The sequence below is a fragment of the Exophiala spinifera genome (genome assembly GCF_000836115.1).
Source record: "Exophiala spinifera strain CBS 89968 unplaced genomic scaffold supercont1.4, whole genome shotgun sequence".
Taxonomy (NCBI): domain Eukaryota; kingdom Fungi; phylum Ascomycota; class Eurotiomycetes; order Chaetothyriales; family Herpotrichiellaceae; genus Exophiala; species Exophiala spinifera.
The window spans coordinates 2788906-2802496 of NW_015622516.1; the positions used below are offsets into that span (position 1 = coordinate 2788906).

The following is a 13591-nucleotide window of genomic DNA, read 5'->3' on the forward strand; positions in this document are numbered from 1 at the left end:
ATAGAGAAAGATCATAACAAAACCCACCCTCTTTCACAGCTCACCGTGAGCCCTCGACAAAATGTAAATCTAGATACAATCAATCATGCAGGCAAGCATGACCTTTACCAATCCCCCAACTTGAGTATGTCTATAATTGTCCCTAAATAAACAGAGGTGGAAGGAGAGTGAGAAGAAGAAGAAGATGATGATGATGATGAAGCAAAGGCCATAGCCACAGAGGCCCATTCCACATGTGCAACACCAGACCATACCATACCCATACCCATACCCATATCAGGCCAGACCGGACCGGACCGGATCAGACCAGACCAAAGTCAGTGTTACATGCCTCAAACCTTGTCCAACCGTGCTAGGCGTTTCGCCTGATCCTGGCGCTCGGCGTCCTTCTTCGCGCGGAGGGCCGCGGCGTTGCCGGCGGCCTCCTCGTCGTTGGCGTCGCTGAACTCGGCATCGTCGTCATCGCCAAGCTGGAAATACTCTTCGGCCTCCTCGACGCCGATCGGAGGAGCGCTCTTGGCCTGCAGCGGGCCGCCGGATCTGCGGTTCCGCCTGGCGCGGCCGACGATGAGGGTGAGCACGATGAGCTCGACGGCGGCCAGCGCCAAGGTCAGGCTGATGGTCAGCCAGCCGTAGTGGCGCAGAAGAAGGCCCGAGACAACGTTGAGCATGCCGACGGGCAGGACGACGCGGCCGAGCCACACGTGCACCTTGGACATCCAGGTGCGTCCGCCGCCGCCGCGGTGGGACACGTACACGACGTGATGGCGCCAGCCGAGCACCGTCTGCACGGCGAGCGCGCACACGACCAGGATGCCGGCGTACTGGTGCGGGATGGAGATCGAGCGGGAATTGATAAAGCCGACTACCGCGCCGATGCCGACACCCACGCCGGCAAGCGAGTTGATGGTCCAGTGGAGGTTGAAGGCCTCGGGCCGCGACGAGCGCAAAAAGAAAATCGCCATCGGGTAGAGGATGAGGAAGGACAGCGTCATCAAGAAACCGTGGATATGCCTGTTAGAGGGGTGGGGGACGATAGCGTTAGTTTTCCGCCCGATCGATTTCCATGTGACAAGATCAAAGCAACAAGGACAAGGAAGAAGAAGACAAAATTAGACGGAGAGGTCTCAAAAGGCACTTACCACATCAAAGATCGAATGTTCCACTGTTTGACGGTCTTGACGGGCTCCTCGACCTTGGTCCCGTCATCAGCGCCCGGTTGGGATACTGGAGTCTTCTCGGTGGACGAGCCGTCACCTCCAACGTCGCTTCCAGTGTCACCGTCGGCGCCGTCGGGTTGAGGTACGGGCGTCTCTTCGGCGGGCGTATCCTCGGTGGGTGTGTCTACGGGGGGTGTATCCTCGGGGGGCTTATCATCGGTGGGCGTTCCATCGGTGGGCGTGTCATCAGCGGGCGTATCCTCCGAGGGTGTATCCTCAGTCGGCGAGCTGTCGTTGTCAGCGTCGTTTCCAGAGTCACCACCATCGGCACCACCCTCTTGCGCGGCGATGATATCGTCACCGGTCTTCAACTCATCGGCCGTGGGTTCGAGAGGGTCACCAATCTCATTGACACCCTTGTGCCCATCCAACTCATTGATCGGACCGAAAAAGGGTACGGGCGACACAGCGTTCAGTAGATCCGCCCAGACGAAACCGAAGCCCAGGCCAAACTGGTGCATGTCGATGTTTCGCTCGGGAGAAAAGTCACCATCGTAATCTTGCTTGAAGTTGCTGCTCCAGATCATCGACTGCTTGGTGGTGTCGTTGTGGACACCGAGGTCGGCAGCCGTCCACTTGTCGTAGCCACGCACGATGAACTCGGCAATGCCCAGATGCGAGGGCTTCTGTTGAAGCTCCTCGAGGACGAAGTCGCCGTCGTATGGCTCGAAGCGGGTCGAGACGACGTCGACGACGGGCACGTCGCCAGAGTAGAAGTCGGCCATTTCCGGTACTGGGCGCGGAGGGTGGTGCCCGTCGACGGTCCGTACGGTCAGAGTGAGCTCGTTCGTCGCCGGGTCGCCGTAAGTAATAAACATGAGCGAGCCTTTCATCTGAGGGCCCAAACCCAGAGCCGCCCATCCTAGCGCGCTGGACTCGTAGCGGAACGCCCACATGCGGACGTACAGGTCGGATTGCTGTGTTGTCTCATTGTAGTAGTTGACCAGACTGAAGGCTTGATCGGCCCGGCCAGCTTCGCCCGTGTGCTTGACGAATTGGACTGGTCGATAAGCAGAGGCCAGACAGGCGAAGAGAAGAGCCAGCACCGCCGGCAGCGAAGTTAGGTGCATCATCGCGATAGCCCTGACGTATGGGTCGTGTCTCGTCGAAAAAAAAAGTCCTCACGAAGGACGTTTCCGAGATGGCACTGGGTGAGGGTTTGGAAATGTCCAGGCTAGGATTCCTTTGAGTAGCACGCCGTTCCCAACGTTGAATTAGGGGGAGCTGTACACGTCCCCGCCAAAAGTCTAGCTCTGCCGAAGAACCCCTAACGGGCTGCAGGGTGGTTGTTCAATGACAGTGCTGCCCCCAGGCGGTCGTCCAACCCCGACACGTGTATGGAATGGGAACGAAGAGATGAAGGCGAGAAGAAGCCCTCCTTGACGACGATAAGAAACGAATGTAAGAGGGTCGGGAAGAGATAGAGGTGGTGGTGACAAGGACGGAGGGGACGAGGTGAACTGGATAAGCAGAGAAAAGGGACACGATCATTTGAGGGACTTGGGAGGAAACGTGTCCGGGCAAGGCGAGACTAGTGGCACTAGTCCACATCGGGACCCGTGGCGTTGGCTAGATTTCCAAGCTCGATAACTTAAGGCTCCGGAAGTACATGAAAGAATCCAACAATCCTTGGTCACCCACGACTCCGTATGTCGCCCGTGTCTCAGAGTTCAGGCAGCCTTCGGACAAGAAGGCATCACGAATTGCCCTGACGTTTGTGCGGCATAATGATCTCTCGTGTTTCTAGTGTCAATCTACCTGTATTCATGTTTCTCGTCTATCGTCCCAATGCGCGCGTCGCGTTAGCAGGCCCTTCACCTCCTGGGGTGACGATATGTCTAGTCAGTCAAATCTGCCCCTGCATCTGTCGATGTGGCCTTGTTCAACAACCCTGCTCTTGGCATTTCAAAGGCGAGGTGTGTTGCAAGTGCTTTTCGGTTCTCGTGCAAAGTAGTAGTGCTTGGTCGAGTTTGATGAAAATCGTTATTTTTACGCCTTCTTTACCAGCACTCTCTTCTCGATCGGCTCAAAGGTCTTGTCATGGGGGCCTGCCGACGGCTTGCCAAATACCAACTGAGCCTTGAGCTTCCAGGTTTCAGGAAGATCCCAGGTTGATTTTACATCGGCGACGATGCCGGGGTGAAAGTTGAAGTGCTGAAGATTGCATCCAAGACCCTCGGCTTCGAGAGCGGTCCAGGCTATCAAAACCCATCAGTTTTGGGAAAAAGAGGAGGCCACAAAATTATACGAGGAAGAACTTACCGATGAATTGATGCATACCACTTGAATGATCAGAGACTACGCGATGAGAAAGGTTAATATCAATACCTGACCAACAATCACCAAGGAAGGAGGACTATGTCCTTTCCCCGACTTACATTCAGTCAACAGAGGCACGACCATCGCGTTCTTCTCGCCCAGGGCATCGAGAGCAGCCTGGTCCTCAAACCACATCACAGTGCCGTAACTGCTGTTAAAGCCGTTGATGCGACCGGCCAACTGGACGAAAGCTCAAAGTGTCAGCTGAGAATCAAGAGAGACACACACAGAAAGTGGGACAAAGCACCAGAGTACTAGTCCGGAGAATAGAGGTGAAGCTCAAGCTAAAGGGGTCACTTACATATCCCTTGACCCCTTCATCCATGGGAACTTGGTCCATGTGCTTCTTGACAATTGCCCACAATTTCTCGTGTTCGGCACCAAAGAGCACCACTGCACGAGCAGACTGGACGTTGTATGTAGAGGGAGCCCAGGTCACAGCATGCTTGACGATCTCTTCGACTCTCGAGTCTGGGATGGTACTTTCCCTGGCTAAGGCATAGATCGACCTGCGAGCCTTGGTGAGCTCAAGGAAGTTGTCTGCGGCTCCCATGTTTGCGTCGTGGAGGTGGGTTTACAATCAAGAGGGTCTGTTACTTTTGATGGCTTGAGTTGATGGAGAATCACAGAAACCTCAAGACAGCTGCGAGGTACCTTTCCAGACCTTATATTTGTCCCATCTTGGCCGTGCGCTCTCATCGGGTGACTGGGGGAGGGCGGAACGGATTAACAATCAGGGCCTCCCTTGCACAGGTACCTTCGTAGCGTTATCTGATTGTATCCACCGCCCGATGTTTGTGAATGGCTCACCAGGCTCTTCTTCACTGTTCCACTGTAAGGTTGCCAATACTTCTCGGGCGAGACATCGTTTCACACGGCCGAGTCACGTGATCGCCCTCAGAGCTCCAGGGCCCAGAGGGTCAACTGCTTCCACGGTTGACCGGCAGCGTCGCAAAGGTGGATCATGAGGGTAATGGCGAGCGATACAATACAACCAAGACATGCATTTGAAGCTGTGTGATTGTGAATGATTATCTCTGGGCCACACCGCCCCGGGCATAGACACAGGCACTCCACACAGTTGTGTTACTTCACCCCGATGGTCAGAACTTGAATTGTCTCCTGGAACCTGATACGAAAACAAAGCGGTGCACTCTACGATTGAGCACATGCTGTTTCCCCTTCCCCTTTCGTTGTGGACGACGTCTGAGAAGGTGACCTGCGACATCGCCAGAGAAGCATCCTTTCTTCGAAGTCAGCCAGCCCTGTGTGCCTCTGATCATTGGAACGTGCGTCTCATTGTTTGGACCGGTGTTGTTGATACTCACTGCCAGGCTGCAGGCCTGAAGCACCATGCAGCTGAAGCACCGAGGTAGATGCCCTGGGCCGATGACAATATCCTCCCACCTGTCTTGAGTAAGTTATCCAGTCAGGTGAACAGGAGAACAGGGCACGGGAAATGAGAAAGAAGTTGTGTCTGAAAAACGAGCAAAATTTTCTTGTTCTAAAAAAAAATAGCGGGATATACTCCCCTAATGTTCGTCCTCCTCTTAACCCATAACTACTCATATACTGCATGCTGCGAGTGCTGACGATATACATCAAGGATCCAAGACCCCGCGATGACATCTTGGGACAATCAGCTATAATGTACGGCAGCGTACCCAGACCACACCCGCGGATGACGACGTCGCTCAAATCATAGAAACAAAAACACATCATGCCGATTCGAGTGATGTCGGCCCTCAAACTTCTAGACTCCTGGGTCGAAATCGGCAGTAAAAGTCATGCTCCTTTACAAACCATGCTGCAAGAGCACATAACGGTGGTCAGCCAAGTTTCTCGGTCCAGATCACTCCGTGACGCTATGGCACGGCAAATAAGAAAGCAACTACTCACCATTATGCAGCTTCCAGTCTCTGCTAGGGTCGTCAAATCGAATCTGCAAGCACACACATCGTATTGTCAGATTGCCTCGCCAGTAAAGAAACTTGTCATGGCCAGTAGTAGTACTCACCTCAAACCTTCTCAAAAACGACGGCACAAGCTTGTACATCTCCAGCAAGCTGATGTTCTTGCCGATGCAGGTCCTTGCACCGGCGCCGAATTGGAACAGGGTCCCGTTCATTTCCTTCACTTGCCCTTTACTCGCATCCAGCCATCGCTCGGGAATATAGCTGTCGACTTGCGCGCCGAAGATTTCTTCACGTTTATGTATTACCCATGCATTACATCCGACTATCGTTCCACCGGGGATGAAATGACCGTCAATCTCGATGCCTTGAGCTGGCGTAACTCTCTCCATAGGCAGTCCAGGGGCAGGATGCATTCTGAAAGCCTCCTTGATGCACGCGTCGAGGTATGGCAAGTTCTGTGATTCGGCCCACGAGACTGTTCCGCTTGGCCGGTTCTCGATCCTGCCCTCCTTTACTGCGTCATCCAACTCGGCCATAATTTTGTCATAGCAACGTGGATTGCGGAGGAGGTAGTAGAAGACTGCAGCTAGACTGATGGCCGTGGTTTCCGATCCAGCGAAGGCCATGGATACCGCCATGGTCAATACGCGCTGGTCTGTCATAAAGTCTGGACGGTCGGTCTGAGCCTTGAGAAACATGGATAAGAGGTCTGGCCTGTTGGTGCCCTTCTCACGCCCTTGGTCCTTGATCTCGGTCAAACGCTCGTTCATACGCGCCAACGCGAATTTAGTAATTGGAAATGCGAACAATTTGACGCCGAGCTTGTCGGCAAGAAGGACTAATGGGTTCTTCAGGAAGAGCAGGTCGATCCAGGGCATCTGGCCGACCTAGAAGTGCTGTCAGTACTCTAGTCTCTCCAACCTTGCCATGGTAAACATACAGGAGCAACGTAAGAGAAGAGCTTGCCAAGATAGCGAATCATGCCGTCGACATCCTCGTTTCTTTCCAAGAAGCCATGTCGCTTGCTGTAGGTAATTTGTCCAATGACCTGTCACTAGTCAGCTGTCGAAAGACACCGAATCGTACGCTCGCTCACGTCAAATGCGAAAAATTGTAGCCACTCTGCAAAGTCACATCTTCTATTCGGCTTCGCGTACAGCTTGTCCGTCTGATCTAGGAAGATTTCGATAGTCTCATTGACACCCGGCTCGTACTGGACCAACTGGCTCATGGCGAATGCATTGTTGACTGATCGTCGCAGATTGGCGTGGAACGCCTCATCGGTGGTCGAGAACAAGGACGGCAGCCGCTTGCCGTCCTTCACGGCTTGTTGAACAGGATAGAAATCGGACTATCGGACAGAATCAGAAGAGGCGAGTGCCAGTGCGCAGGAGGTCCAACCATACCTTGATGAATCCCTTGTTAAGCCCATAGATCGTCTTCAACGCCCTGGGGTTGGAGAAAGAGAGGCTGTTAGGTCCTAGGCGGACGACGTCTCCCAGTTCACGATGCAACTTGAGGTGAGTTATGTCCGGTCGTCGTCCATATACGTCAAAGAATCTCCACCAATTCGTGAATTTTGCAAGGAAAGGTCCCGGGTACTTGTTCAGGCCATGGTTGAAGTAGTTGCTTAGCAGATAGCCTACTAGCAGTATCGATACCGCGATAGGCCAGTTGTCGGCAATGACAGGGAATATTGATTCGAGCATTTTCCACCAGAGGAAAAAGTGCTGGGGGAGAAGGAAACCCACGGAGAATCTACAAACCGTATAGACAGACTTACCACCAAGAAACAGGACAGAAAGGAATGTGCTTGACTTGCAATCATATTAAGCCGTCAAGGGCAGAGCAAGTCGATGTACCCGTGACTAGATGCCGTAGCCTTGGGCGAGATCTGTCCAATGTACGAGATCTCCTTCCACTGCTCGACATGTTCAAGTGGCTCAGGTTCTTCGGCAGTTGATCTTCAGCCAGACAAACGTCGGAGTCGGCACGAGTATAAAGAGTGCTGACACTCGAGCCCGCGAATGGACGCGAAGACACACCCAAGGTGGACCGCTCGGCTCTTCATTGTGAGAGGCGACACTGGGCTCACAAGGACGGCATATGCTCACAGCGACAATAAATCAACAAACACCCAAGCGGAGTGAGCCATGGCAGAAACCCGGGGGTGCTGGTTCGGGCTGAGACAGAACACTAGCCGAGGCCACCCCAATACGAGGGTCGGTGGGGGTAGGCTCGAAGTGGGAGTGAGGGAGGGCAATGTGGACCATCGAGGGATGTATCGCTGAGTATTAAAAAGGACCGGTAGTTGTTGAGTGAGCGATCCTAGGATCCGCTTGTTGCCTCTGCCGGCACTGCGCACCTAGAAGGCACAAGAGATGGTCGGCATTTCATATTATTCCTGTGGACTCTTCGTGCAGTACCTCTAGAAAGTGCGTGGCCCCGGCAATTGCACCCGCTACAACTGCCGTCACCATGTCTCCCAAGAACCGTGGGTGAGGAATTCAAGCAGGAACAGCTAACAAGAGGAAAAGTACTTGTAGCATCTACTCTTCTCAATGTTTCTTCTGTGTTAGCAACTCCCCTCCTTCTCACCAAGTATACGACGTGAGTGGTGTTGATCATGGACGAGTTTGTCACGTCAAACCCACTCCGGTCATCCTTTGGATGACTGAAACGGCGTTAAAGCAGTCGAAGACATTACGAATTACGAATTTATTCATGCGTAGACACATGTGCAGAGAATGTGGACAAGTAGAGAATCAACTGAAATTACACTCCCAAGAACAATAGTGCTCATGAATTCAGGAAGCATATGTTACACGATTCCAAGCCATGGTTTCTGCTTGAGAGCGTAGAACAGATCTCCTCCTATACCCATAAACTATTGCACTCAAATGCTTTTGAGTTGCACAAGTGTTTTGTGTTTCTGATATGACTAAATTCAAGCTCCGAGTTCTTCCCTGGAAATGACGGCTCGTCCCTTCGAAATCGCTATTGGTTGGCATTCCGAGTCAATGAGTCTGCTTTTCACTAGTACAAAAGTCGGTGTTGAGGGTGCTGAAGGTGATGTATGGTTGCTGTGTTGGCTTGTGTGATGTGGCAATCTACTTTCCACCAAGGCTGGGGAAGGCTGATTCGTCGTTGACGGCGACTCCTGGAGCATCACCGCCGCGACCTCCACGGCCACGTCCACGATACTCTCCACGGTCACCGCGGCCACGGCCCCGGCCACGGAAGTCGCCACGATCGCTGCCTCCACGGCCACGACCGCCACCGCGACCACCACGTCCACGAGACTCGCGAGGCTGCTCCTTGAAAGAGTAGTCGATATCGAGGAATTCTTTCTTGGTGGCACGCTCACGCTCTCGCCTGGCCTTTTCTTCACCCTTGAAGTAGTCGGCGTTCTCTTCCTTGGTTAGTTCCTTGGCCGACTTCCACTTCTTGTCCTCTTTTGTGCCCTCGTTGGGTGCGCGAGCCTCCTTGAGACCAAGGCCTTGAAGCTTCTGAGCTGCCTTTTCGGCCAGATACTCGGCATAGGACTTGTGGTTGGATTCCGGTTCGGCGTCAGCGTCTGGAATGGCCTCGCCGCCTTCGGGAATGGCGACTGGCTCGGCGTTCTCATTCCAGCCTTCGGCCTGAGCACCTGCATCCCATCCACCTTCCTTTTCTTCTTGCTTGGCAATTGCTTCACCGGCTTTCTCATCCGCCCATTCGCCCTCGCCAGTGGCTTCGCCCCATCCATGACCAGCTTGCTTGGGGTGTTCACTGTAACAGATTGTCAGCAAGGGAAGGGAGTAAGTTTAGCACATCACTCACGCAATGCCAGTGCGGTTCACATGTCGATCACCACCCCGACGTTGGGTTGGGCCTCCGCGACCAGTTCGTCGTGTGCCGGCAGAACCCTGGGTGCGACCTGGCTTGTTGCCGAAACCATCTGCACCTTCTCCTTCAGTTGGCTGATCACGGTTGTATGTACGGCCAGTGGCTCTGTCGCGGAATGCTGCTCAGATAGTGAGCGAAAATGTACTTTTTCACCTATGACGTTTCAAGCTTCCATACCTGCTTCATTGCCGGTAAACCCGCCTCTTCGGCCACCACGACCACGAGCAGACGGTGCTTCAGTTGGTGCTGCTTTTGGAGCATCACGTTTGCCAACTCGCGCTGCCGGTTTGTCGACGGCTTTGGTCGGTGGTTCAGGTTCGCGGTCAGAATCCTGGTCCGAGGTATTGCCTGGGTGCGAGAGTCAATGACAAAGAGTCGTTACAAGGCGGGAGATGAAAGGTACCCAATAGCTCGTAGAGGTTCTGTAGCACAAGACGGTCAGTATACACCTACTGTGGATGAATTGATGAGATGGAAATGTTGCTCACCTTGCTCTTGACGTCCGCCATGACGTTTTCCTCTCGAGCGCCTTCCGTGAAGGCTTTGCTTTATGGAAACTCCAACTCGAGTGTGGAAGAATAGGAATCTCGACCAAGACAAGCTCCCGAAAGGTAGGATCTTGTCGCGTCGAGTAGGGGGTCGTGTCCGATTCAGAAAAGAGACTGAAGTTACAGGCGCATTCTCGCAATGCATCATGAAATTCTCAAAGCCATTGGCTAGCGTGATGCATGAGGTCACGCTAGTCCACTTGGGGCGAAAGCCTTGGCATTAGGGCTGCACGTGATGCTACTTAATCAACCAGGTGCCTATCAGGACGTACGACGGACTGCAATCAGCTTTCAGCGACGTTTGCTTTGAACGGCATTAAATAAACACCGAGACTTCTGAGTCTCCTATGGGATGGTTTTAAATGTGAGGAAAAAAACTCCGATTTGCGCGAGAGCGCCTCGACCTTGTGAAATGCTAACACAGAAGCGCCGTCGCTAACAATGCTTTCCCTGAACGTTACGAAACCGTGAGGACATATGACTCCACATTTCATGCCTGCATACCTTGGAGGAACCTACCTCCTGGACTGTGACGGCGGATATGTGTAAGGGTTCGGAAAATGCATGCTTGCCGTCAGACCGAATGGATCTGCGTCCAGCATTGGGTCGTACGGATCAATTAAGAGGTTTCCACTGCCTCCATCGCTAGCAGCACTCGTCGTCATAGGGGGCGATGCTTGCATGCCCATTTGCATGGTGTGCCCAGTCGTAGGAGGAAGTCGGAAGTTAGGAATGAAGCTGTCGGTATCGACATCGTCGCCGTCTAAATCGTCCATGATGTCGGGTTGTGCATCGTACTCCTGCTCTGTACTCACGGAATCAGTCTAGGACGAACAAAGCTCCACAAGCAGGGTCAACAAGAAAGAAGGGGACCACTTGCCTAGCTGCGAATAATGTTTCTGAAAAGAGGGAGGATAGTAATTATCTTGCATGGTAGGATTCGGCTGGGGGCGAGGTGGGAAGCCTTGCGGAGCGTTGGAATTCGACGACATTGATCGTCCTGGAATTCGACGCTGCTGCGCATAGTTTTGGTGCTGCGGAGGCGGTAGTGTCCGGCCTCCTGCTTGCTGCTGCTGTGGCTGACTTGTCATGTCAGCGGCCGGCGAGGTCATCCCACCTTGCAGGGCAAAGCCGGGCGATCGTGCTGCTGAGGGTGATGAATGCTGTGAAGGTGGAGTGGGCTGTACGTTGGGTGAGCCTGCGAAACTCCCTTGTCCACCAACCTGGGAAGATGAATTTACAGTCTGAATAGGCGGTGCCATTGCAGGACGATGTCTCGCTTGCTGCTGACGACTCATCATGGCTTTCTGCATGGGCGATGCCTGACCGGTGATCGGAGGCGCACGGTGAGGGCGAAGATTGGGGCTGCCCTTGAGGGCAAGTTCGGCCTGTACATCAATGCCTGCATATGTTGGCTAACGTGTTTAAGGCGAAGCTTATGGGGTTGAGCTGACCTTTCTCCAGAAGAATGCGTTCTAGCAGAGAATTCTTATAACGCAACATTAGACATTCATCAGCCGCGGCACGGTGACTCTGCTGGAGGTTTTGCAACGTCTCCTCATGGTGTTGGATGGTTGTCTCTAGCTGCTTGATGTACTCTGTTCGTCGTTCACGGAATGCTGCTTGCGCCTGACGATTCCTCTGCTTACGCTCTTCGGACGTGGCATAGATCTGAGTCCCGGTCAGTCTACAAGGCTACCTTACCAGGAGAATCCCAAGAGAATACTTACCGGCTTCCGACCTCCTTTGCGTTTCGGTGCTGGCGCAGGCTCCTGGTTGGTCTTCTCCGAGACGGCGCCAGCACTATCATCACGCTCAGGCGATGAGGCTGGGGAGGAAGTATATCTCTCTATACTAGGCTCGCGTTTAGGAACCACAGCGTCGGGTAGCGTAAGGTCGGAGTTTGCGACTGAGCCCATGCCTGTCTCCACGCGAGCCTAATGCAATGTTCCTGGCATACGCGCCAATAACAGGTCAAGATAGTCAACCGGGGATGGCAAGATTAGACGTGCGCCTCAGAGATTGGATATTGGAAACGTAACGAGATAGAGTGTTGACAATTGGAAACAGAGATAAGAGAAGGAAGAAGCAGTGAGCACGCCCACGGCGGGATGTTGTGAGGTAATCAGATGAGCTAACAAATTTTCAGAGGGGGAACGAAACACCGGGCTCGTGCGGAGGTTGAGGGTGGTCCGAATATGGTAGGCTGAAAGAAACGAGCAAACCCGGTGCCCGGTTCGGGATGTGATCTTCCGTAGATGGGCAGGGGAAGTCACAAGGCTTTAGTGGCTGTGTTTTTGCTTTCGTCCTTGCGGGTAATAACAGTTGGGATAGAGTTGAGGATCGGGGACTGCCCACTTCGGCCTTGTAAATGGAGCGAAGAAATAATAATACAAGTAGATGTCGGAGCGGGAGCAGTGGAAGCCGGAGGTAGTGGGAAGGGCACTTGGGCCAGGAATGGTAGAAAGCAACAAAGTTACAGGTCGATCATGAAGGCTTTACGGGATCATCGTCCTAGCAAGCGATCAAAGAGACGATGCGCGTGTTTTCCAAGCCTCCCCTCGGAAGGCTGGTAGTTCAGAAGCCGCTGTTGCATGGCCGTCTCAGCCGTGAAAATTTCTTCTTCCATCCTGGAGCATCGAACGACATTGGAGGCTGTGAGCTGGCTGCGCGTTCAATTGGACATGGGAGTACCTCCGTATGCGCCACGTGGAGGTGAAAATTTTCATGGTTGAGCTTTGAAATTTTCCCAAGTGCGGGAGCCAATGATATAGACTTCGCGCCGCGTCTGTTGCCCAGATAGAGTGTAGTCGAGCAGCCTAGTGGTTGAAGGGGAATAGCAGATCAACATTGATCCAACGTCAGGCGAGCGCCGCCCTGCACCAGCCGAGTCTCAGTAGACGAACCAGGCTCCGAGTCATCCATCCCCGCCCCGTGTTTTGGTCGCCTTTCTCCGTGGAATGTGGCAGATTGCTGGCCGTCTTGTCGCTCAGCCGGATACGAGGAGTTCGCGTATCATACCCTTGTTTTGTGACCTCATTTCTTCTCGTGAATGCCAGTCGGAGTTCTTACGCGGCTCTTGTTGTAGGTCCCTGGAGCGTATTTAGATCTGAATGGGGCCCCAGCTTTGAGTCTCTCTTTACGAGCGGACTGCCTGGACACTGTTTCCCCTTCCCCATCTCATGACCCCGGCTTTCAGGTGATCGGGCTCTGTCTTTGCGGGCAACAACGGTATGGACTCTGCAGGGTCCGGCGGTCCAGACAAGCGAGTCTTCTCTTGGCATTGCACCATATTGTAGGTGTATGTTGGTCAATGGTATCCGATCCAGCTGGCGGATGAGTACCGTGCAGTAGTCGCCCGTCCTCGCTCCCTCACCAGCGTGCAGAAGAGTCACTATTGCATTGGACGCTTACCTGTCATCGCACCAGTCGCTTCTAGCATGAATCTACATCGAGGCCAGTCGTTCTCAACTTCTCGCCAGCGTTGATCGCATGACTCCCGCAAGCGAAACTAGAGCATGAGGCAGCCCTCCGGCAGAGTGCTAAGGAGGGACGGCCGAACGCCACCGCCTGTCGCAGGTCTTGGCTCCGGGTTAGTCATGATCGAGCAACTGAGCAACTGAGCAACTGAGCAACTGAGCAACTGAGCAACTGAGCAACTGAGCAACTGAGCAACTGAGCAACTGAGCAACTGAGCAAC

The 13591-nt window shown here is 53.5% G+C and overlaps 5 protein-coding genes across 5 annotated transcripts; all 5 read right to left on the reverse strand.

The window, feature by feature from the left end:
• Positions 1–332: 332 nt before the first annotated feature.
• On the reverse strand, positions 333–2293 carry PV08_06219 (uncharacterized protein; the record flags this gene model as incomplete). Its single annotated transcript, XM_016380557.1, has 2 exons — positions 333–1014; positions 1143–2293. 2 exons carry the CDS (start codon positions 2291–2293, stop codon positions 333–335), a joined length of 1833 nt encoding a protein of 610 aa, XP_016236384.1.
• Positions 2294–3209: 916 nt separating this feature from the next.
• PV08_06220 (uncharacterized protein) lies at positions 3210–4092 on the reverse strand (the record flags this gene model as incomplete). The annotated part of the gene is made up of 4 exons (XM_016380558.1): positions 3210–3418; positions 3483–3518; positions 3599–3719; positions 3841–4092. The coding sequence occupies 4 exons, from the start codon at positions 4090–4092 to the stop codon at positions 3210–3212; spliced, it is 618 nt and encodes a 205-aa protein (XP_016236385.1).
• Positions 4093–5430: 1338 nt separating this feature from the next.
• Positions 5431–7164, reverse strand: PV08_06221 (uncharacterized protein; the record flags this gene model as incomplete). Its single annotated transcript, XM_016380559.1, has 5 exons — positions 5431–5481; positions 5557–6342; positions 6396–6503; positions 6552–6806; positions 6862–7164. 5 exons carry the CDS (start codon positions 7162–7164, stop codon positions 5431–5433), a joined length of 1503 nt encoding a protein of 500 aa, XP_016236386.1.
• A 1401-nt stretch (positions 7165–8565) lies between these two features.
• PV08_06222 (uncharacterized protein) lies at positions 8566–9852 on the reverse strand (the record flags this gene model as incomplete). The annotated part of the gene is made up of 5 exons (XM_016380560.1): positions 8566–9226; positions 9278–9461; positions 9521–9691; positions 9747–9765; positions 9832–9852. The coding sequence occupies 5 exons, from the start codon at positions 9850–9852 to the stop codon at positions 8566–8568; spliced, it is 1056 nt and encodes a 351-aa protein (XP_016236387.1).
• A 554-nt stretch (positions 9853–10406) lies between these two features.
• On the reverse strand, positions 10407–11810 carry PV08_06223 (uncharacterized protein; the record flags this gene model as incomplete). The annotated part of the gene is made up of 4 exons (XM_016380561.1): positions 10407–10701; positions 10765–11293; positions 11346–11562; positions 11622–11810. 4 exons carry the CDS (start codon positions 11808–11810, stop codon positions 10407–10409), a joined length of 1230 nt encoding a protein of 409 aa, XP_016236388.1.
• Positions 11811–13591: the final 1781 nt, after the last annotated feature.